The sequence below is a fragment of the Netta rufina genome (genome assembly GCF_964035555.1).
Source record: "Netta rufina genome assembly, chromosome: 25".
In the NCBI taxonomy this organism is placed as follows: Eukaryota; Metazoa; Chordata; class Aves; order Anseriformes; family Anatidae; genus Netta; species Netta rufina.
In genome coordinates, this window is record NC_140149.1 from 5,812,096 (window position 1) to 5,836,287 (window position 24,192).

The following is a 24,192-nucleotide window of genomic DNA, read 5'->3' on the forward strand; positions in this document are numbered from 1 at the left end:
CAGATGTCTGCAAAGTCTCACGTAGAGGAGCACCCAGATCTGGGGAGATTTGGGGTAAGGTTTTCCCTCAGCACAGAGCTTTCTAAACCCTTTCTGATTGCCCTGGACTAGGACATCAGCAGTCAAGAGCCCCAGAGGCTGGCAGGATGAAATTAAAAGACCTCCTGATCTTTTTTTTTTTTTTTTGAAAATAAAAAAAAAATCAACCTACAACAAACGCTTAAGAAAAAAATGATAGAGCAAGATGCCAGTCTTTACATCAAATAGGTCACTCTTTGCTTGGAGCTCATTTGCCTTGCAAATACTCTATTGTTACATTCTGGGTCCCTCCCTACTCACTTAAATGACTAACTCCACCCCAGAAAAGAACTTGTGCCGAAATTGCTGGAGGAGAGGCAGATCCTGCCCCTGAAACCATGGGGCCTGTCAGCTACTCATCAGAGACCTATGACTTGGTGAGTTGGGCCTGGCTTTGCTTGTTTGAGAGGACAACTGGGGAGAGCGGGTAAAGCTGGGGTGGGCTGAGAGACCTGGCTTCGATGTCACCATCTTCTGACCCCTCCCAGTAGGAGAGGGCCCAAGCAATAACTTACGCCAGTGCAATCAGACCTTGCATCCCTTAATTCTGGACTGGAGGGATGAAGGGACTGCAAGAGACATGACTGCATTTGCGGGGAGCTGGTGCAATGTCACCGCAGGCACTGCAGTCCAGGGGCACAAGGTGTTCCCATGCACAAAGCTGCACGATGAGCGGTGGCGACTTTGAGCTGAGGTGTTGTGGTGGGCACTGAGCCCCAGCACTGTCCCCTCAGGGGCACCCAAACCCCAGCTCCTGGCAGAAGGGCCTGGAGAGCCCGGCCCACACACCTCTGCCCCTTGCTGCCCCGCTCCTGCCACAGCCGTTCTGGGTGACACAATGTGGGTGAAAAGCAGGAGTTCAGAGCCCATTTATACCAACCTTCAGTGGTATAGATGACTGTGCGTAGTGTGTGAAGCTCTAGGACTCTCCTCTAGTGCCTTTAACAGGAATACCAAAGCAAGCCCCAGTGCTCTCTCTCCACATGTGAAAAACCTTCCCATGACTACGTATTCCTACCCCTGCCAGCCTTCTCCATCAACAGGCTGCCTGAGTCTGCTGTGAAGGGAATACATGGTGTATTTACAGGAGGGGAATTTGAAAGCATAGAAGATAAATTGCAAATACTTCTTCTAACTGGGAGTGATGACACCAGACATTTAGCCCTGTAATTTTCTGCGCTAAGCTTGCAAATGAAATACAGCAGCTGTACCTTTCAGAGCATATTGTGCTATCCAAGGGGGTATCCACAGCAGTGCTAGCATTAGCCAGGTTTTCAGATGTTGCAGCTCAGAATTTCTGTTTTCATACAAAGGCTCTCTGCAGCAGACCTCAGGTTTTGTTTATTTTCTGTTCCAGAGAGAAATGCTGGATTTAATTTTTTTACCAATTTTTCTTTCTCTCCTTTTTCCTATACATTATGGGAAGAGAGAGAAGGCAGGGGGTGGGACAGGCATTTCCAACCCTCATTTTTTTCAGTTCATCCAGTCTAAAAACCCATTGCAAATAGTGCTCGTGTCCTTTACAAGTTTTTGCAGAAGGCACCTCTGTGACCTCTGCTGAAGTTCGGTGGCAGCACTGAAGCTTGCTAAGAGGTTAAAACCAAACTCCCTTTGCCATCACTTTGTTGGTTCGTTCCTTCATCCGAACTCTCCCTTGGACTCTCTCCAATGATCAGGAAACCATCCACATCCAAGCGTGCTGTCTGTCCATCTGCACTGTGTCACTGACTACAAGTAAGCAGCTGCTGGTGGCAAAGTGCGTAGTTTTCTAAGGCAGGGAAATTAAACAGCACTGCGATTTGTTCTCTGGATACAAAACTTAGAACCTTAGCTTAGCAATTTTACCTCTTTTGTGAGATATTTTAAGTTACAGAGGAGACCCCAGACAAGAGGAGAAACTCAGCTAGCTTTGTGACTAAGTGTGAACAGTCCCATGCCACAGCAGAAAGAGTTTTCTATCTTTTCTCAAAATTCACGTGGTTGGGAGTTTGTGACACGCGTTTCCTAGGAGCTTCTCAGGTTTCTCTTCCTCCCTGGAACTGACCACAGATCGCACACGAGCAGTGTCACATACGGTCTGGGGATGCCATATATTGGTGAGCTCAGTGCTTGCATCAACATGTCCAGAGAGATTTGCAAAAAAAAGACCTCGACGCTGTTCTAGCAAAGCAGTGACACAAAACTGCATTAACAAGAAAGGCCCAGTTGACTGATAGAGCAAATGCAGAATGAAAACAACGGGAACATTTGCACTGAAAGGGCATTTATCTAAGTAGTTGCCCAGCAAGTACAGCAATAGCTTCACCTAATCTTTGCTACCCTGTGGGACCAATTAGCTGTGTAACCTTGTGGAAAAGTAACGTAACCAAAATTATAGCCCCAATTCTCAACAGCAAGAAAATTTTGCCCACTTAACCTTCCTCGGCTGCAAACTAGAGAAAGAAAGAAAAAAAAAAAGTTGAAGAAAGACCACTGAGATTGCTGCGAGGTCTCCTAAGGTGACGAAGGCCAATTCTTGTTATAATGAGGCCAACTTGGCTCAAGAGGCAAAAAGGCACCTACATTACAGGAACATGGCATTTACTTATACGTTGGTTTCCCCAGTTCAACCACCAGAGAGGTGATGAGCAGAAAGTCTATCACAGGAGCTTGCTGAGCTGCACACTGACATGAGCAATTCCTGTTTTATGGCTTTGGGAATGAAATATGCTTCTGCTGGCCCTGGATGGGCTAGAAGGGAATGACTCACTTGAAAAATCCATAATAGCATACAGGCTGCTGCTCTTCTACGGGCAAATGGGTGATTGTTGGCAGTTGTGGGGAACTGAGAAAAGCAGCTGACATGCAGAGGAGACCTGCGTAATTTTGAGATGTGGGTTAGAGGGGAAAAGAGATTCCTAAGCAAATAGAGTGCAGGATTGTGCCTCCCCCTGCCGTGGCCCCAGGTGTGCATTTTACTGCTTAGTTACAGAAAAAAACACACCACTTTACTGTCACATTCCCCCTGCAGTATAGACATGTTGCTCGGGCAGGAGAGCTGTGCAGAGGTTGCTCACATGCAGCCCATTCACCCATCCCATCCCAGATCAGGCAGCCACCCGCTTCCAGTCTGGAAATTGAAGTCACAACAGAGTCCCCAAAAGCCCTGGCTTGTCATTCAGGGCATCTCCTACAGCTCTGGTCCCTGCCCTTCCCGTCTCAGCCTGGACTCTGCCTTTTCATCCTTTTCTATTCGTCTTCAACTCATCTCTGTCCGCTCCCACCCACACTCGGTGCTCGGAGATGCACATGAGAGGACGCCTGACACACAGCTCTGTGCACACTTCCTCTGCCCGCAGCGAGTGGCTTACAGTAAGAGCCCTACCTGCCACCTTATCTGCAATCAGATGGTGGCTGATAGTGGCCTCTGCACCTCCGGCTCCGGCTCTAAGGTGATGCTGGAAACCGTTCTGCAGCCAAAGCCGTTCAACACCGCACATGCCACCCACCTGTAGGCATTGGCAGTGCTGGTGTGGCTCCAGGCTGTGCTCCAGCCAGTGGGCCCAGCCACTTCCCCTCGTTTCCTTTTTCCCTTTAAAACTAGAACTGTTCAGCCTCTCCCCAGCTAAGTTATTCGCATTCCCTTTGGGGTTTTCCAGCAAGGTCACCACGGGATCCAGAGCAGCCCTGTTTGGTCCTTGTGCCAAACAGCAAAGGTTCTTCCTTTGGTTTTCTTTCTTAGGAGGTTTTCTTTCTTTCTTCAGTAGCAACCTCCAGTCTCATACCAGAAACGAGAAAAATAATTACTCTTTGGGCAAGCAATGTTCATGTTCCAAGGCTGCAGTCCCACTGTTACATTAGGTGAAGACAGCTTTGTGCGGGTGAGGTTTTGGGCAGGGAAGACGACTGCTAGACCCGTGGGAGCTAGCTCTCAGCGCCTTTGGGAGAAGCATCACAGCACAGAAACAGCATGGGGGGCACGGAGCTGGCAGGGAAAGGGGACCCTTGAAAGAAAGACCCAGAGTCTGCTGGGTCAGACCAAAGCCTGCACTCATTCCCTGCAGTAGCCATGGGAGAGGCCTGGGGAAGAGCGTAAGAGCTGGGCAAACTGATTTTACACTTCCCCCAAGGGCTTGCTTGCCTTCCTACCATCCCCTGCTTGAGGACCATCCCAGCCAGCTGCCTTTTGCATGTGCTCAGTAATACTCCTTAGACATCTGCTCCTTCACTGCACCCGTAAAGCCATGGAAGTGGTTTCAGCAACACAGCAGTTCGAGTTGAGCGCTGCCACATCAGCTCTTTGCCCCCAGCCGGCTGCTTGCAGAGGCACACAGCACATCAGCAGAGGAGGGTTTTCACAGAGAAGAAACCCAGTCACCCTTTCCAGCTCGGTATAACGCAGAAGTTGAGAATATTTGCAGTCACTCGGCTTCGGAGCACACGCAGGGGAAGGGGGGGGAGTGGACAAAAAAAAAAAAAAAAAAAAAAAAAAAGATCTAAAGCTGTTTAAAGCAGGGCCAGTATTTTTAGCTGGGAACTTCGGCTGATGAGGGAAGGAGCAGCAGGTGCAAACGGCTACAGCTGGCAGTGAAAGGTATGAAAGCAGCGAGCAGGGGCTTCCGCTGTGGTTGACACTGAAGTCTCGGTGCTGGTCTCCAGAGAGGGTGTGGGTGGGGGAGTGCACAACTACTGCTGCAGGGCTCTTCCCGTTTTGTCACGGATTTCTGAGCTTGCCACAAGCCTCCCAGGCTGCTCTTTTTCTGTGACAGCCTGCATCTGAGCCCTGTGCTGTTGTTAGCACCCAACTCCTGCCAAAGCGCCTGAAGACAGCGCGTGCCCACCATCTGCGGTAGCTCTGCCACACTTTCCTCAACAGGTATCAGCCCGGGGTCTGAGTGGCATTTCTCAGATTCCCTTTCTGGCTTTGACTACAATTAATTCGGAACCACAAGGTTTACCAACAGACCAGATTTCTCTTACCAGAACAATCACTGTGGCTGTGGCACCCCGCTGCCTCCGATGCGTTCACTCCTCACACCTGCCCTAAAACTTTCTCTCAGTGCATATTAAGCGATGCCCAGCCTTGGCTGTTGCTGTCCCACCTCACCTTGCTTGGTGGACGCTGCCCCAGATGGCTCCAAGGTCTCCAAGCTCAGAGCATGGCTGCGGTCAGAAACCAGTAAAGCAGCAGCTGCAATGGGGCCAGCAGCAGAGCACATGGGAGACTGCCCCAAATCCTTGTGCTACAGCTGCTCAGCTGCACTCCAGAAGTGGAGGCATCAGGAGGGCAAGAAAAACGAGCAGTGAAACCCCCTTCCTATCAGGAGAGGGCTGAAGGGAATGGGATCGGTACATAAAGGGGTCAGGACAGCCTCTCCCCATGCTGCTGTCTCTCACGGGACCCCAGCCATGAAACTGCCCTCCTGTAACCAGATTCTCTCTGTTCCCCAGAGCCAGGCGGAGCTGAGTGGTTACTACGAGGCTGATAACACAACCCCGTCCTTGGAGGGCTACTTCTGCTTCAATCCGGCCTCGTCTGTGGTCGGCAACCAGAGAGACCCGTTCAGGAAGGTCTTCATGCCCCTCATCTACCTGCTTATGTTTGTGCTGGGAACTGTGGGCAATGCCCTGGTCCTGGTCATTTTGGAGAGGTTCAAGCGGTCGCGCACAACCACGGAAAACTTCCTCTTCCACCTCACCCTGGCCAACCTGGCGCTGCTGCTCACCTTCCCGTTCAGCGTGGTCGAGAGCTTGGCCGGGTGGGTATTTGGGACTTTCCTCTGCAAGATCCTCAGCGCCGTCCACAAGATCAATTTCTACTGCAGCAGCATGCTGCTGGGGTGCATTGCGGTAGACCGCTACCTGGCCATCGTTTACGCCATCCACACCTACCGCAAACGCAGGGCTCGCTCCATCCACCTCACCTGCACGGCCGTCTGGCTCTGTTCCTTGCTCTTGACCTTACCCGATCTCATCTTCATGGAGGTCTGGACAGATGAGAGCAACCGCAGCATTTGCTATTTCCCCGAGATTGGGATTCACGGCAACAACGCGTGGCTGGCAACCCGGTTCCTGTACCACACCGTGGGTTTCTTCGTGCCCCTGCTGGTGATGTGTTATTGCTACATGGCCATCGTCCGGACTCTGTGCCAGTCCCAACGCCTGCAGAGGCAAAAAGCCGTCCGTGTAGCCATCCTGGTCACGGGCGTGTTCCTGCTCTGCTGGAGCCCGTACCACATCGTCATCTTTCTGAACACCCTCACCAAGCTGGAAGCCTTCACCAAGAACTGCGTCCTGGAGGACCAGCTGGACACGGCCATCATGGTGACAGAGGCCATCGGCTTCACACACTGCTGCCTCAACCCCATCCTCTACGCCTTCATCGGGGTCAAGTTCCGTAACGACTTCTTCCGTATCCTGCAGGAGCTTGGCTGCATAAGCCAGGAGACCCTACAGGAGATCCTGGAGGTGACCAGGAAGGGCAGCGGAATCGAGTCTGACAACACCACCTCTATCTCCACTTTCTAGCTCAGACAGGCTGCCGCAGGGCAGAAATGACCTCTGGTGTGCCTGTTCGGTGGCACACGTGCTGTGGCCTCAGTCCTAAGTTTCACAAGCGTCCCCACCATTCTCTTTACTCCTCAGGAAACTGAGATCTGATAGCCATCCAACACCCAAATCCCACCAGATACCTTCCCTGGATCCTTCTGTTTCACATCCATTCAGAAATCTGTCTGGCAGCTGCTGGCAAACGCCTGATGGTCACACTGACAGGGCCGGATGAACGCAGGCAGGTTGAACCTGATACCACCACACCTCCCTCAAAAACAATTGACTGCGGGTGTCCTGTGCACAGAGCCAGACACAGGACTGGGTTGCCAGGGGGTAGGAAAAAAAAGCCCAGCCAAGTCAAGGTGGAGTCATGTCAGTGAGCAAGCACTGAGGACAAAGATGAAGCAAGCTCCTGTTTCACCTGCTCAGGTCACTGGACAAGCCCAAAGGAAGCAGTGGGACTCAATTACCACGGCAGACAGAGTGAGGGATGCGAGCAGGGCCAGCAGGGGACACAGAGCTCATCCCAGTACCACAGGCACACGGTGCCAGTCTCTGGTCCTGCTGTGTGACGTCCTGCTGCCCGGTCACAGCGCGCTGATCTTCCCTGCACAGCTCGTGCCAGGAGGCTGCGCTGGGGACTCAGGACTTGACCGCCACAGATGCCTTTCCTGCCATCAGCCACATCCTTTCCCGTTCACTTGATCCATCGCACTGCTGTTCATAGAATCATTTAGGTTGGAAAAGAGCTCAAACGTCATCAAGCCCAACTGTTAACACTGCTACTCACAGCGCCAGTGAGCAACCAGCTGAAGAAAAGGCCTGACTACTCAAAAGCTTTCTTTTAAGGCAGGTGACTGTCTGGACAGATGGCTTCAGTCCTGTGACTGAGCACAGAGAGGATGAACCACGTCTTTAGGAGGCTGAAGGTGTCACTTTTTTTTTTTTTTTGCAAGTGGTTGTACAGTGCTCTGTGGGTTCTGAAAGGAGGAGACCCATTACCTCAGCGTAAGGTAGGACATGGAAGGAAGGAAGAGCTGATTTGCATGATTTCTGTTTGGTTTTAGCAGGCCGAATGGGAACGTGCCATTTTGCTTAGCGCTGTGCTTTCAGATACTTTTGCTCTACCTGCATGCCTGGAGCCTTTAGAGGTTGAGTGCATCAAGGTTTACACAGAACAAACCTGAGCATTGATTTTGCCTTGAACCAGGAGTATCCAGCAACTGCCTGGATCAGGGCTTCTCAGGAACAAGCCGGTCCAAAACAAGAGTGGCAGCTCGTTAGTACACCACAACCAGCACGTAGGGCAGCCCAACAGACTCGTGCAGCCTGCTGCTTCCTCGTAGGCCTTGTCCCAGTAAGGTGTCAGCACACACAGCATTGCTTCGGTACGTTTCTGCTATTAGCTAAACACCACTTTGGCCAAAACGGAGTGATAGTCACACACACAAACTGTCACACGGGAACGACCCTAGCCACCAGCACACATTAAAATTGGCTGTACCACTCGCCTCACTGCTTATGCAAAGTTGGAGCAATGGCAGTGCTACTGCTGCAGCGGGGATTTTGTGCTAAAATCCCTTCTGAAGTTCAATCCCCTAGCAAAAAGCTCAGTGACAACCTAACCTCACCACAGCCAAGGGCCAGGCTGCAAAGAGCCATCATTAAGGAATGGGTCACTTCACTTCAGACTAGCCCAGCTCAGGCAGAGATCTGAATAAGTTGTCTACAGCTTCCGACATGACAAGAAAACTCCCCAAATGCGAGGCCTTTATAGAAAGAGCAGTCCCCATTTCCTGCAGCGCTGCGTCTTTGAAGCTGAAACCTTCAGGTAATGGTGACTGTGGCTGTCCAAGCACGAACAGCAGAGGAAGAGCTGCTCTTTGAAGCCTGCCCTTGCTGCCTCTACAGCTGTACCAGCGAATGAACCCGTGCAGACGTGTTGTAAACACCTCCCTAGCCCCAGCCTATGGGTCCTTACACAACCATTGAGCAGAGTGTAAATCCTTACAGCATTCACAGAGAAAAAGGAAAATCTACACACAAAACCTGGGTGAACAGATTACGCATCTACTGTTACTTTGGTGTTCATGGTGTTAAACTTCTTGAAAGTTTACGAGAGCTGTAACAAACAAATAAAGTACTCTCTCTTCCCACATACGGTGCTTGTAAGCGTTTGCCTGCATTTGTGTCACTTTGAGAAGGGAAATGCACCTCCAAACGGAGTGGGTTGATGGCACGTTCCTGCCACGCGTCCCCCTTTGTGCAGGGACCCACGAGCTCGCAAAGAGCTGGCAGAGCACGAGGGTGGGCGCTGCTCCTGCAGCAACCCGCACGTTGGCTTGGGAGGGCCTGGGAGCCAGACAGAGCTGGGGAGGGAGAACCCAGAGCAACCTCTGCCATTGCTGGGCTGTCTCATGCCACTTTCCATCCCCACTGCATCCAGCCTGCTGCTGTTTCAGTTTCCCTGCTTCCTCTCACGATGACAGCTGAAGTGGGTATTCAGCAAGAGGCCCACATCTGCAAGAGAGGAGGGAGCAGACAGCCCACAAGCAGCCCCGGTGCTCACCAAAGGGGCCACGAAACAGCTCCCAGAGCAACGTGCTGCTGCTCCCTCCTTCCTACGGGGTGACCGAGCTGCCCAGGAACTGCAGCTGGGTTGTTTTAGGTAGCACAGACCCCGCTGTGCACGGCGGCCCTGAGGCTGTGGCAGGCAGCGGAGCGCACAGCACCGGGCACGAGGTGGGGAACGCATGAGTGGCCGCGTGCCTGGGAGCGCTGCGGAGCCGGGGCTCTCCCCACAGCCCTGCACAGCCCCAAGGCCCCCACCCGCTGCAGCTCGCACCGAGTTTCATTTTCCTTACCGAACAACAACCTACGGCCTTCCCCCAGTCTCCCAGCGGGACACAAATGCTCGAGCATTTCAGCGTCCGCGCTGCTGACTTGTGCATCTTCCTCAGCCTGGCTCTGGACATCGAGATCATAAAAATCAGAGAATATCCACTTGGAAGGGACCCATAAGGATCATCAAGCCCAAATCCTGGCACCGCACAGGTCTGCCCAAAAATTCAGACCATGTGCCTAAGTGCACAGTCCGATTGCTTTTTAAATTCAGGCAGGCTTGGTGCAGTGACTACGTCCCTGGGGAGCCTGTTCCAGTGTGCAGCCACCCTCTCGCTGAAGAACCTCTTCCTGACGTCCAGCCCAAACTTCCCCTGCCTCAGCCTGACACCGTGCAGACAGCAGGGGCAGCCAGTCCTAACCCTAGGTCACCCCTGCACTCTGCAGGCCTGTCAGGACCTGGAGTTATCTCCGTGGTCCTGCCCAGCTGCCCCCCAGCCCTGGCCATGCCCACCTACCTGGGAGCGTCCCGTTGCACCTCATCCTGCCTACGAGGAGCTCCTCTCCTCTCAAACAGAGCAGCTGCCTGACAGAAGAATATTTATATTGGGTCCAGCCGGGCTCCCTTATCAGCTCCAACCTGCCACGGGTGGCATTAGCCAAGCTCCTGCAGGCACCACCGTGCTGTGCACGCCTGCAGAACCTCACACAGACCAGCGAAGACAGGCACAAGGTCAGGTTTTGAAATTTGTCTTTTTAATAAAAAGGCACCTATAAAACAGGTCAATACATTACAGGCAGCACAGATACCCAAAAACAAGCCTAAAAATTGTTTCAAATAAAAACCAATAAGATGTCTTCACATATTGTATTTATATATTTATATTTATATATATATTTATATAATGGTACAAAATGACTGGGGAAGTTTCTCCATGGGATGACAGAGAACAGGTCAGTCACCATTACCTCAATGTGAAAGCTAATTCCAGGTGTGTGATTATTGATGTACTGAAAGATGCTGTTTCCCAACGTTTACTTTTCAGAGCCAGAAAAAAAAAAAAAAAAAACAAAAAACAAACATTGCGAAGTCATGGCTAAAACATGGGCAAACCTTTTACCGTGATTAGGTGGAGTCAGTACACAGAACTCAAGCTGGGAAGCCGAGCAATAAACGACGAGACACGAGACTAGACACAGCTCACAGCAGCGGGTAGCCGGCCGATGGCACACTCTGCCCAGGTCTAACGAGGACTTGCTGTTACTTCGCTTCCAGAGAAGCTCCTGCCAGAAGTGCTGAGCTCGGGCACAGCGAGGAGCAGTGCCCAGGCAGAAGGTGCTGTGCACCTCGTCTCCCTGTGGTTCCCCCGTCACAGCAGTCAGGGTAGGGCTGGCTGGCTTCAGGGCAGGGGGATTTTGAGGAAGAGCCCCGACTGCTGCTCCAAAACCCACAGCCCGCAGCTGGAATAATGCCAGGATTTCCCTTTTGTGTACAGGCCTGCTGAGTCGAAAGGGTTTGTTTCCTAGGAATTTATCACCCAAGGACAGGTCTTCCTCCTGCCATCAGGCTGCCCACGTGCAGGCAGCGGTGGCTCCTCCAGTGCTGCGGAGGACACAGGGACAAGGTGCTGCTGACAGGGGGACGCGGGGAGTCCCAGGCAACTTCTGAGTTGGGCTGGGTGGAGGGGACGACAGGGGAGGTACTGACAGGCAGAGATCTTAACTGGACCGAAAGAACAGCTGTCTACAGACAGACAAACAGAAAAAGCTTTTTTTTTTAATATATAAAAAATATTATGGCTTTAAATTAACCGAGACTAGCTGGTGGGTGATGAGCAAGGTTCGGGGATGGCGTAGGTATTTGGGTGTTTACGAGAAAATACCAGCAGCCAACACCCCAAAGTGCAGCCAAGGGAAGCCACAGCCTTTCAGGCTAGTCAAGCTAAGAAAAAGCTGCATCTGCTCGAGCCACATCCTCCCAGGTGAAACACACACCCTGAGAGGATGGAGAATCCAAGCAGCTACGATGTCAGGTCCGAAGCACACTTACTTAGCCCAGGTTGAAGACTATTCCTCTTTGCCCTAACTGCCGAGGCAGGGACGAGCACTTTCCAGGATTGTTCCTGTTTTGCCACTTTTTGAAAGCGATGCTCGGTCAGATCTTAAACACCACGAAGCAGGAGACCAGAGTGAAGTTCTTCCTCAGATCCAGACCCACACTTCCAACCTAGTACCGCACTCTACAAACACCCCGACACGTCAAGGTATTCCTGATCAGACTTTGTGGCTAAATCTTGTTACAGATCCAATCAACGCAGACACCGGAGTGACATTTCACCCCCTGCCAGTCCTTTCTAACAGCTCGCAACACACTAAAAAGCTTTGCCAATCCCTCTCTACTTGACGACCTCCCCTTCTGAAAGCCTTCTCCTCCCTGCGGTTTCAAGTAGGGAAAGGTGAGCGCTGTTACAAGAGAGGTAGTATGCTAAGTCTGGCTTTGCAGAGATAATCCTCCAGCTGGTGTTCGTGTGGCAATCGAGTGCCCTGAGTTCACAGTGGGATACCCATAGGGTTCACCATGCTGGAACGCGGTCCCTGCAGAGATCCAGAGATCCTGTGTGTACAGAAGTGCATGTGCTTAACCCCACAGTCCCTTCAGTGGACAGACACAGGAAAAAAAAAAACACTGGTGCCATGTGCAGGAAGACCTTACAGAACGGAGGATGGGAGGGCGAAGCGCATCCAGACAAGCCTGAGTTGTTCAAATGGCTTCTGTCAGCCTCGGGATAAGAACCTCAGCCTCGGATGTCAGAAACACAGAGCAGCCCGTGACACACAGCAGCCACACAGCTGACACCACGCAAGACAACTCTGCTTCTGAGCTGGAGTATTGCGTGCAGGGACAGCTCCCCTGCACCAGCTGGCCCTCTACAGTGCAGTACGGCGGGGCTGCGCCAGGTAGCTCGGGGCAAGATGGGACAAAAACTGCCTCTGAAAGCCCGGATGAGGAGCACAGGCAAGGGTGATGGGGAAGGAAGACCTGGGAGACCGTTCAACAGCAGAGGTAGAGGGGACACGTTGTGATCACGGCGGACGATGGGAGGGTGAAGGACTGGTGGGGGAAGGCTGTGAAAGGGCAGGGCTCCCGGCTGGCCTCTCGGGAAGCACCAGGAGGAGCCACCCAGCTCCCCTCGCACCTCTCCCTGCGCGACCCTGCCCACGGGACGCACGGCGTGAAGGGAAAGGAAGAGACCAGAGGTGGCCCGGCTGGTCGAGAGCTTCAGGCCCAGCACCTGGTTATCTGCAGAGCCTGGATCCTCGCTGCTTCTCCAGCCAGCCAGCTGGCCTTCTCCCTTTCACAGCCAAAGCAGCATCCCCGTGGAGCAGTGACAGCGGGATCCCGAGGGGCTGCGGCCTCTGCCCGGCCAGCTGAGCGCTGCTCCAGTGCCTGGGGCCACAGCTCCGACCTCCCCAGTGGTCCTCAGTCACTGGTTGTGTTCTGGTGCTCAGCACAGACTCCACAGGGGCCTAAGATCTGCGTGAAACCGCACAACCTGCACATGCAAACCGCTCCGACGCATGAATGACACAGGTTTGACAAAGAGTCACTCCATAATGAAATCTCTCGACGCCCCGTGCACCCTGGGGGATCCTCCTGCCTCCCCCAAGGAGAGCTTTCAATCCTTGTACACTGTTGCCTTCAGCATGTTTTTTGTTCTTTTTTTTTTTTTTTTTTTTTTTGTTAAAACATGTTTTGAGGCTTCTATTAAAACACAGAAATACAGAACAATTAAAAACCAGCACAAGTTTTGCCTTTCTCAGCGACCTATTTACAGCTAGTTCCAAAAACCCTCTTGCGCATTTTGGTTGCTTTAAAGGAAAAAAAATAAAAAGGAAAAAAGGAAAAAAAAGGAGAGAGAAGGAAAAATTAAAAAAAAAAAAGAAAGAAAGAAAGAAAAACACTTGAAGGAGGAAAATGATAAATGAAAACTTTACAAACTGCCACAGGGTCTGGAAGTCCCTGGACAACACACAGGGTTCAAAATTAACAGCCCCACTCCCGCTCCCAGTCCCTTCCACCCTCCCCTTTCCCCTCAAAAAAAAGGAGGAAAAAAAAAAAAAGAAGAAAAAAAAAAAAGAACAATTCACATCAAGTTTACTGCACGTGTGGTTTTCTGTAGAGAGGCAAATCCGATATGAAAAGCATCCCACTTGGTGTCCTCCACTGGCATTTGGCCCCAACCCGCCCCCGACGAAAGGTTTAAAAACGTCTGTACAACCCGGCCCCCCCCGTGCTCAGAAAGGCAGGTTTGCCATGTTCCCCGGCCCGGGGATGTAACTCATTTGGCTGTCCAGGGACACGCTCCTCTGCCTCATCTGGTGCGTGACCATTAGGTTCTGCTGCGGCGGGGGCCCCATGAGCGAGCCCTGAGGTGACATCATGTGTCCCGTCTGGGCGTACATCTCCCCCGACACGGACATGCTCCTCTGCTTGGCCTGCATCAGCATGAAATTCTGCTGGGCCATCAGGCTCTGCTGCGGAGACATCATGCCCTGGTGCATGCTGTTGGCCATCATACCCTGCTGGGGCGGAATGCCTGTCCTGCCCAGCATGGGCACTTGTCCGGGATGGCACATGGGCATGCCGAGTCCCCGCTGCACGCCCTGCTGCCCCGGGAGGCTGGGGGCGTTCATACCTGGCCGCACGGGGGGCTGCTCAGCCATCATGTTCTGCAGGTTCATGAGGTGGAGGTTGGAAGGCTGCGATTTGGGTGCTTGGCTGTCGCTTTTGGGGAAATACTGCAAGGTGCTGCTTGGTTTCTCCGAGGGGATGATCCTGGAGAGGTCGAACTCGGGGATGCCGGTGGGCGTGGGGCGGATGACCTCGCTGAGCTCGGGGTCGTTCAGCACCGATGCCACCCCGGGGAGCACGGCAGGGTAGGTCTCGCCGATCCGTGGAGGGATGTTCTTGCCCATGATGTGCTGCTGAGGGGGCATCTGGCCGGGCTGCTGGGCAGGAAGGTCGTCGGGTGGCAAGGGCATTCCCGGGGGGTAATGCTGCTGCATGCCGGGGCCGCCTGCCCCGCTGGGGACCATGGGCATGCCTCCTGCAGGAGACTGCATGGCGTTGTGGGGCTGCTGCATGCGGGGGAACACGAGCTGGTTGGAAGGAATCATCTGCGAGCTGTTTGGCACGGGGCCGCACTGCTGGTTCAGCGAGTCCTGGGGCCCCGGGGGCAGCATCATGGGGTTCGGGGGGGGGACGCCTGCCCCCGCTGCACTTGGGTGCATAGGAATGTTGGAGCCCAGAGGGTTTGGGGAGGACATCATGGAGGTAGGGGGTGGTTCGTGGGAGAGGGGCTGCTGACCGGGCAGGTTCATTCCCATGGGGCTCTGAGAGGATCCAGGTCCCACGGAGTTTAAGTGCAGTTGATTTGTCTGATTCCCTGTCACACCTAGGGAGGAGAAAGAAAATGAGAAGGGAGTTAACTCTGCCCACAGACCCCTCCGGGCTGTGAAATCCACACCCTGTGTGAGCTTGCTTTGCTCTCCTGCTCCGAAAGCCGCAAGCAAGGGGATGCAAGAAGAACGCAAAGCATCAACATCAGAAAAAAGTGCTCCAAATCCAGCTCCCTAAGCCCACGAACAGCAGAGAACTATTTCAATTTCAGCCACTGCAGTGCTGTCAGCCAGGACTTGGCCACCACAAGAAGCTCCTGCCGGAGAGACAGGTGATATGGCGAGGCCTGGCTGGGAGCAGCTTGGTTTCAGGGATGTTAACAGAACACACAGCTGCAATTCATGTGGATTTGTAGTTCTTATGGCCTGCTAATTTTATAGTCCCAGATGGCTCGGCGTGTTGAAACAGCTCTATGGGGACAGCAGGATCTCAGCAGGGTGCCTGGAAGGCATGGAGGAGTGACCCTGCACCACTGCCTAGCCCTCCAGCAAGCTCCTGTGACCACACACTGCTGGGAGGTGGCAAGGAGGAACAAGACAAGCGCTGGCTGCCCAACACAAGCGCTGTCCAGGAGGGAGGAATGTGTTCATCGACACAGCAGAGCGAACAGGGCTTGCAGAGGGGTTCAGTTTCAGAGGCAGCACATGCATTTGCATGCCTGCGGTCAAGCTAAGTGACTTCTTAGCAAAGAGTCAACACGTTGATTTTTCATTTTGAAAACCACCAAAAATATTTACCAGACAGCTTTAAACTCCAACCCCAAGTGGTACAGCCTGCTGGAATTCCCCTTCCCTTTCACGCTGGTCACCAGATGACGAAAGCCAACCATTTGTCTAGCTGTCCTCATCGGTGCCACCAGCTAGTGAAGCATGTCTGGCTGCTGCTTACTGAAATCACAACTGTGCTGGGCCATAGCCTTGCTCGTGCAGGCACCTGGCTCTGCTCACAACCACCAGACCCCCAAGCCTGGGGCTGAGTGACCTTGTCTTGCCGCAGAAGAGGGAACGCAACTTGTTATTGCCTGCTTCAAGTGTACAACTGCTCTCTTCCAGCTCATCCAGCCCATCAGACCTGTGGACAGCAAAATCCCTCATCCCTCTTTGCCAGCCCTGCAGACACGTACCTGACATGCTCCCCGGGGGAAGCATAGGCCTGTCTGGCAGCAGCTCGTCGTCAGAGGTGGCAATGGTTTTGATGGCATTGTGGTAAAGAGGCGTGGAGCTGGGCATAGCGTACTTGGACATCTGAGACATCATCAGGGAAAGGGGGTTCTGGGAGGGGGATGGATCCGGGGAGGAAGTAAAAGGCATATTGGGGTTCATGGTGCTAGAGGCTGGTTGGTTACTGGCTGGTGCCGAAGAACTGCTCCTGGGCCCAGAAGGGAGAGAACCTGCAAGAAAGAAAGAGACGGCTCAGTACTGCCCATGTGTTGGGGCTTCCTCCTGTCAGACAGCAACCCCATCTCCTCCTTACGATGGCAGCTGTCAGAGAAGGCTGCAAGACAGCTGGCAAGGCCCGGAGCCCTCCAGCCTCAGAGGAGGCTCATGCTCCAGCACCGTCATGGATTTCCACTTCAAACTGCCCGGCTTCCCAACTCAGACACAGAGCATGAGCTGCTGCTGAAGAAAAAGTTGTTCCATTTGCCCTTCCATCTACTCAGAAAGGCCCTATCTGGGTGCCTGGGGGGAAAAAATCTCCATAAAAAGTAAGGGCACACACACACAAATGTCTTCCCATGCCTGCAGTCAGGAAAGAAATACCATGGGGAGGAACAGCCTAGCAAAAGGGTGGCAAAATGCTAAGACAGATGACAAAACTACAGGCCTTGAATCATCCCGATGCAGGGCATCGCTCCCATGGCACGAGACTAGAGCTGGCAACGTGCTCACAGCCCGACTGAGCAGGCTGGGTTTGTGGGATGGAAACCACGGGAGCAGAAGGTGACAGTGCTGATCCTAAGGAGCCTCTGGTCGCAGAGTGCTCGTTGCAGGACCTGGGATGTCCACACACCCGCCAAAACCACGCACGCTCCCACACAAGACAGCAACGTACCCTGATCCAGTCCTGCCATGGAAGCAGAGGAGTTCATGCTGAGCGGCTGCTTGCTCTGGGTGACTCCTGGGCTGGGCAGCGTGGCTTTGGGAGACGGCACCCAGCCGGGGGAAGGGACAGCCATGGAAGGGGACTTCAGGCGGCTTGGCGAGCCCGTGGGGGACCGGACGTTAAGTGAGGAGCTCATCACCTGGGGGGACTTAAGGGGGCCAGACTGGTTAGAAGGCGGCATGCTGACCATCTGTGAGGGCGTCTGCGGGGACTTGAGGTTGGCAGAAGGGGAGGTGACCAGCGGTGAATGCACTTGGCTGAGGGTGGGGGACTTGAGGTGCCCCATGCTGGGGGAATTCATCTGGCTGATGTTGATGGTGAGGTCGGAGGGCCGGCGGCCCAGCCCCCGGGAAGGTGCTGGATGCATGTTGGCCAAGTTGCCCCCTTGTGCGGGTGGAGGATTGGTGGCTGGAGGCAGAGGGATGTGGCTGAGTCTGGTGGTGCCGCTGATGCTCCCCACGGGCATGGTGCCCTGCTCAGGGCTGAACATGTCTGAGGTGCTGCCCATCTCCTGGGACATGTTGGGGTAAGGTCCTTGCCCGCTCGAGAAGCCTTGCTGTCCTTGGCTGGGGAACTGGGAGGGAATCACCATTTTCTGCGCCCCCCCCAGCATGGCGTTGCCGTTGCCATTCTGAGCCCTCACCCTGGCCAGCTCCTCGGGGCTCATCCCCTGGTGGGCCATCATGTCAGGGCCCCTCATCTTCTGCGACATCATCATCTGCTGCTGGGGGGTCATCTGCACATTGAGGTTCATGTTCATGTTCATGTTGACATTCATGTTCATGTTGAGGTTGCCGGGGCCCATGGGTGCATCCATGTCCCGAAGGCCCGACTGGCTCATAGGGGGGCTCAGCATCCCCCGCGTGCCTGCAAAATCCATTCCCATCGGGGCACTGCTCAGGCTGTCCCCTGTTATCTGCCCAGCAAACATGGATTGATCCATCTGCCTGTGAGCTTGTATCATCCTCTCCATCTCCATCCCCTGGCCCATGGAGTTGCTGGACATCCCCATGGGCCTCTGCATTGCGACCGGGCGTTTCTCCATCAGCTGGTGCCTCAGGATCTCCTCCCTGGCACGGGGATTCATGAACCTTTCAGGGTCCCCTTGCCCCGATGGGTACGGCAGGGAGCCTTGCGGAAAGTTCCCAGGGCCTCCCATAGGAGGCAGATCATCGCTCCATCCCATGCCAGGCCTGACCGGCCTCTGCATAGCATTCATGGGCCCAAGAGCATCCAAGGACATGTTCTGCATCCCTCCAAAGCCAGAGACTCTCTGCATTTGATTTCCAGGGAATCGTGGCCCTGGGAAGGGCGGCCCTCCCCTTAGCTGCATAGGGTCCTGCACGTCTATAGGACCCCGCAGCTGGCCGCCCATCCCTGGTGGCCACTGCTCTCCAGGCTTGCTGTGGTAAGGCGGCGGGGGCCCACGCATCATCATGCTGCCCATAGACTGTGGGATCATGATCTCCTGCATGGGCCGCCCGTGGATGCTGATCTGCTCCTCTTTCCGGCGCTTCTCCTCGTAGTACTCTTCCTGCAGCTTCCTCCAGGCGACTTGCTCTGGTGTCAGGCTGTCCTGGTTCAGCCGCTGCATCATCATGTTCATCTGCTGCCCCATGTCAGTGCCCGGATGGTGGGGGACCTCATGCTCCAGGCTGGGGCCACCGAGGCTCTGGGTCTGCGAAATCATGGACTGCAGAGGCTCTTCGTACTTCTTCATGCTGGCAGGGGGTACGGGAGGCTGGGCAGGGGCAGCCTGGGGCTGAGGGGCAGTGCCACCCTCCCCTGCGGTTTGGCCGGACTTCAGGAAGGGCTCAGCCTCCCCACTGCGCAGCAGCAGGCGCTCAATGTCCCGCAGGGTCTGCAGAGAGCGCTCGCGGTGCTCCAGCTGCTCCTTCGAGAGCCCCTCGGAGTTCATAGGGTTTCTGGGGCCCAGGCCTGCCTGCCCGTTCCCCTGCATCCCTGAGCCTGGGCCCTCCCCGAGGAGGCTGGAGCTGGGTGTAGCCGAGTCCACTTGCCCAGGCTGCATGGTGTTGGCAGATGCAGTGGGCGTATTGGGGTGGTTATTCCCGGGCTGGTTGCTGGCACTGTTGTTTCCCAGAGAGTTGGGAGTCAGATCTCTCCGGCCATCTTCACTTGTCCCTTCCTGGGGCAGGCTGCTGGGTGCAGGCAAAGCTGTTTGACCGATGGACTGAGGCGGAGGAGGAGGCTGAGGTGGGGGAGGCTGTGGCTGACTAGCTTGAGGTGCTGGTGGCTGGGTCTGTGGAGTGTTGGCAGCAGGAGGGTTCATCGGAGGCTGCTCAGCAACCCCCAGCACTTTATGAGCTGGCGCCTGATAAAGAAAAAGGAAGCCAAAGTGAGCAGGAAAAAAATCTGTGCGTGGTCTTCCCCATACCCTCTAAAGGAGACTACGCTGTCCCAGAAACGTGCCACACGGCTGCTCTGCCTTCGTTCCTCGTGGGGAAGAAGCAGGCCCTCTCGCATGCTCTAGAAATCCACAGTTCTGTGTTCTGCCAGCGTGGCTGCAGGGCCACACGCCATGCCCCATCCCAAACTCTTCACAGCTTACAGCAACCAGGACTCACTCTGAAGAGGTTTCAGAGAAAAGCAGCTTCCCACACCACTGAAAGGGAATTCTGACGCCCCCCTTCCTTCACAGCTGAGTCAGGAGCTGGGAGAAATGGCCATATCAGAAGGGAAGGGTCAGCAGCACATGCCAACAGGAGCGTTTGGTCCACAGTTGGTATACCTGGTCTAACTTTGCCCGCGGGACGTTTTGCTGATGATAGGCCAGAATGGAGTCAGCTCGGCCCTGCAAGACAGCTTCCGCAGCTCTGGGGAGAGAGAACCAACCGCCCAAGGTCAGACATTGAGCCCCATCCCAGGCCCCTGGTGCCACCTCCTCTCTTCAGCCCTACGGGGAAATCTTAGGAGGCAAATGAGCAGGGAGGATAAGCTCAGAGTCCCCCCACCTGTCCTGCACAGGCCACGGTGAGGTTCTCTCACTGAAGACCACTTGCCTTGGAATTTGCATCTTCCCATGTGCTGTGCTGGGCCCTCTGCTCTGCTTTGTGCCTGTTGTTCCACGCTGCCTTAAGGGTGGCTTGTTGCCAAAATGCTCTGGGATCTAGCACACAGAATCTGTGAGCTAACAAGCTGGACTCCGCGGCTGAGGTAACGCAGGGCAGAAGTGAGGAAACGAGTGGCGACCACCGAGTGTTGCATGGCACTCCCTGTGGCACCCCAACCCCCTGGATGCTTCTGAATCAGTTCAGCAGCTCACACTGCTTTGGGCAAAGCTTCAGTTAGATGCTGACTAGATATACCCTACGGTGAACACCACAGAAAGCAGCGCTAGACGTTGCTGAGAGGAAGTGTGCACAGAAGGCAAAGTTTGCCCATGAGCAGTAGCTGCCAGCAAACTTCCTGAACCCCAGCAGGGACCCACTCTGCGTAACTGAACGGAGCCAGACACGTTTCTCCAGCCCTCCTGGAGTCAAGTGCAGTACACAGCAGGCTGCTGTGCCTGGCCAGTCCCACAGGAGTGGAAGGTACCAGGGTTTCCTGCTTACGTGTTAGCAAGGTGCGTTGTGAAGACGTAAACGAACTGCGAGGGCTGCTTTCCTGCTCCGCTGCCTCCACCTCCTGCACCGTCCGACCGTAAGCCCGGGGCAGCACCATGAGGCGTGCTGGAAGAACTGCTCTCGTTCAGGTTTGGCAACGGGTTGGACCCTGGGCCAAGCTGCGAGGCTGTGGACATCGCAGGGTCTGCTACATTACAATCTGCGGGAGCACAGGAGTCGAGTTAGTAAAGGCAGCACAGCAAGGGAACCAGGGCAGTCCTTGCCAAATGGCACTGCTGTCTGCACCAGGAGGATTAACAAAAGGGGTGCAGGGCAGGAGGAAGGCTGGAGCAGCAGCCCTCAGCCGCAGCAGAGGGATCAGTCTCTGCGTAAAGGCCACGCCACTGCAGAGCCGGGCATGAAAATGCCTCTCGGTGTTAGGGCGCTTCTCTTCCTCGAGTCACAGAGGAAAAGCCACGGGCCCGGCACCCTGAGCTCCTGACACCGGCAGATGGCAGCACCCACCCAGCAGTCCCGGGCCTGGGGGTGTCCCCAAGCACCCCAGGGGCGCAGTTTGGGTCTCCCCTTCACCTCAGGGCGAGGGGTCGGGCTCACCTCAGCTCCCTTCCCACGGCCGTCGCAAGAGACAGATGGGTGAGCAGGGGAAAGAAGGGCTGCTTTTCGCCAGTGCTAATCATTAATCATCATCAATCATTAAACAATATTCCTAATTCATATTAAGAAGCACCATTCATGGCTTTTCCTCTCGCATGGCCCCATACACACACGCTCTGCTTTCACCAGGGCCCTCCCTGCAGACCCCCAGGCACGCCAGCAGTCTGTCACAAAGCAGCAAAGAGCAGAGACACCACTGGAAACCTGCCGGGGGGAGACACAGACCCCTCCAACCCACTGGAAGAAGTGTTTTGGGGAAACATCTTGGAGAAGATGGCACAAAAGCCCCCCTCAGCTTGGTTAGATACACGTCTGTGTTTTGCATCCACCACGGCCCTTGGGTGCCACCAGGCCCTGCCCTGTGGCCTTTTCAGTACCTAAACAGGACTCACAAAAATATGAAGAGCGACTTTTTTTGTGGGCAGACAATGATAGAACGAGGGGGAATGGGTTTAAGCTAAAAGAGGGGGGATCTAGATTGGGTATTAGGAGGAAATTTTTCACTCAGAGGGCAGTGAGGCGCAGGAACATGACGCCCGGAGGAGCTGCGGATGCCCCATGCCTGAAGGCATTCAAGCCATTTCATGATTCTGTGAAATATTCTCCCTGCTACAAATTGAAAGTAAGCTGAATCCTAAATGCAAAATATCCGAGAGTTTTGACACGTTTAGAAAACAGGAGAGACCTGTGTTCTGCTGCCCAACACCCTCACAAAACACACACATTTGCTGACTCACTGCAATATCAAACTGCCACACCAGGGAGAGTGCTGCTTCCAAAGAGAAACAGACATCTTTTTTTCTAACATCTTGAACTCTAGTGGACAGAAGAGATGGAAATTTAAGCAACTAGACGTGGAAGCTCACAAAACCTTTATACCTATAAAATTTCAAAACATCATCCTAGGCTTTAGGAACAGCCGGGCTTCAACTCATGGCTGTGGCTGGAAGTGGAAGAGCTTCCTGAACACCTTCGGCGAGCCCAGCCTTGCCTGAAGCACTGCTGAAACACCAACAGCCTCTGCAGCCTCAGACACCTTTAGACCACAGCTGCAGAGACCTGGGTGTGTGTTAGCTGATCCAACAAGGGCAATGCACGTGGCGTGGTCTGGCTGCCACCAAGGCAAGGGTTGGCCCCGCGTGTGTGAGCAGTGGCACACGTTTAAGCCAGGCACGTTTTCAAGATGACAATTCTGTGCTGTTAGAGGGGCCAGTGTGATGCACAACATAAACACCACCCTCAGCACCTTCCCCCTCCAGCATTTCCGTGGCATCTCTGTAGAGAACAGCTTCCACACCTCAAACCACAACGCTCTCACAGCACAACGGCCTGTCACCACACACTCGGAGAGATTTGGCTTTATTCGAGCTGCTGGGTGGTGAGGGTGGGCACTCACTGTGTGCACTGCTGATGGGCTTGTCGTCTTCCTCGCTGTCTGGTCCCGAGCACCATTCGTCCCCGCTGTACGGCTGCTTCCTTTCCAGCACACACCGCCGCTTGCTGCGGGGAGCTACCTCACCTGTGGAAGGACACCACGATCAGAAGAGCTGATCTGAAGAGACTTGTGAGGGGCTGGGGCTCTGCCAGATCACCTTGGGAAGCACAAGGTGCAAGGGCCAGGCTCTTCAGCTCAGAGCTCGCCGAAGCCCAGGCTCACCGACCACGTCCCACAGCTGGCACTGAGACGCTGTCCCCTGCCAAGGGCCACCCTGGGCATGGTGTGCCAAGCCCCTAAACAGCAATGGGATGCGCTGGTGAGACACAGCCTCCTCTATTCTGAGTGCTGTACCAGGGCTGCAGCACGATACCTCCCCCAAAAGCCTTGGCTGCAGGGGTGGGAGGCCCAGGATGAAAGCCCCTCAGCAGCATCAGTGCCTGGCCTGTGCACTGCTCACAGGAAGCCTCCTGCAGCCCTCGTTCCAGCTGAACCGCTACCCCACAGCCGCTCACAGCAGCTCCAGGCTGAGGCTGAGGGTGGCAGCAGCTCTGCTGGACCCAAGGATCATCCTGCAGCCACAGCCCAGCTCACCAAAGGAGGCAGAGCGCTGGCTGTAGTGCTGCTGGGATAGCAGAGTCAGTACCAGACTGGCTGCCGTTCACAAAAACTCCAAGTCTAGCACAACAGACAGGCAGGGAGCTGGTTAGAGGGCTGCTGGTTTCCTCCCCTTCCTCTTGCTAGCTCCAAGCAGACAGCTCCTGCGAGGGTGTCCTGATGAACCACGGAGCAAGGCTGCCTTTTTGGCCTGGCCGCAGACTTCAGAGCAGTGGGTGAAGAGAAACGACAACACTCACCTCTCCCCCTGCCTCCCCACCAAGCAACCAAAGGCAGACAGCCTCCAAAATTGAGTGGAAATAAAAAAAAAAGAGACAGGACCAGAGCATGACTATGGGGGATGCTCGAGGGCAGAGCTGCCGTGCTGAGCAGAGCTGAGCTTCTTGGCTTGCAGGTTGCTTTCCTACCCTTGGGGACTGCAGATTTCCCAACAAGGCAGAGAAGTGGTTGGTTTCCACAGGTCCTGTTGATATCTACACCTTCTGTCAAATACACACGTGTCAGAGTGCTCCGAGGGATGGCTCTGCCAGCCCAGCCAGGATGCAAGGGGTGAGCAGCCTCACGCTGACATCCCCCAGCCCCAATAAAGGTCCTGGAGCACCTGCTCAGACTGGGCTGGGCACTGTGCTTTAGCATAACACTAACTGATCACCCTTTGTACAACATCGAGTGGTTTACGGGCCGTATTCACATGACACCTCAGTGAATTGCAGCAGAAATGGAGGAGATTCAGGCACTCAATCCTGATCTGTCATTTCGGTGATTTTCTGCTCCTTGGGCACCGTTGGCATTTCTCCCCCAGCAAGCGCCACACGCAGCCATTGAGCACCAGGCTTGGTGGAATGCAAGAAACTACGGGGAAGGGCAGCTGGGGCAGGGAAGCCAGA

General features: G+C 54.4%; 2 protein-coding genes across 2 annotated transcripts in view; one reads left to right on the plus strand and one right to left on the minus strand.

The window, feature by feature from the left end:
- Positions 1-287: 287 nt before the first annotated feature.
- CXCR5 (C-X-C motif chemokine receptor 5) lies at positions 288-6,585 on the plus strand (the record flags this gene model as incomplete). The annotated part of the gene is made up of 2 exons (XM_084301654.1): positions 288-455; positions 5,509-6,585. The coding sequence occupies exons 1-2, from the start codon at positions 417-419 to the stop codon at positions 6,583-6,585; spliced, it is 1,116 nt and encodes a 371-aa protein (XP_084157780.1). The 5' UTR covers positions 288-416.
- Positions 6,586-10,184: 3,599 nt separating this feature from the next.
- BCL9L (BCL9 like) overlaps positions 10,185-24,192 on the minus strand; it is a 45,999-nt gene continuing 31,991 nt past the window's right edge. Inside the window, exons 3-8 of the mRNA XM_084301556.1 lie at positions 22,649-22,771; positions 20,587-20,797; positions 19,764-19,848; positions 16,964-19,346; positions 16,035-16,301; positions 10,185-14,906 (exon numbers count right to left, since the gene is read on the minus strand). Coding sequence (XP_084157682.1) covers positions 13,747-14,906; positions 16,035-16,301; positions 16,964-19,346; positions 19,764-19,848; positions 20,587-20,797; positions 22,649-22,771 — 4,229 coding nt within the window. The 3' untranslated portion in view covers positions 10,185-13,746. The remainder of the gene's footprint in view (positions 14,907-16,034; positions 16,302-16,963; positions 19,347-19,763; positions 19,849-20,586; positions 20,798-22,648; positions 22,772-24,192) is intronic.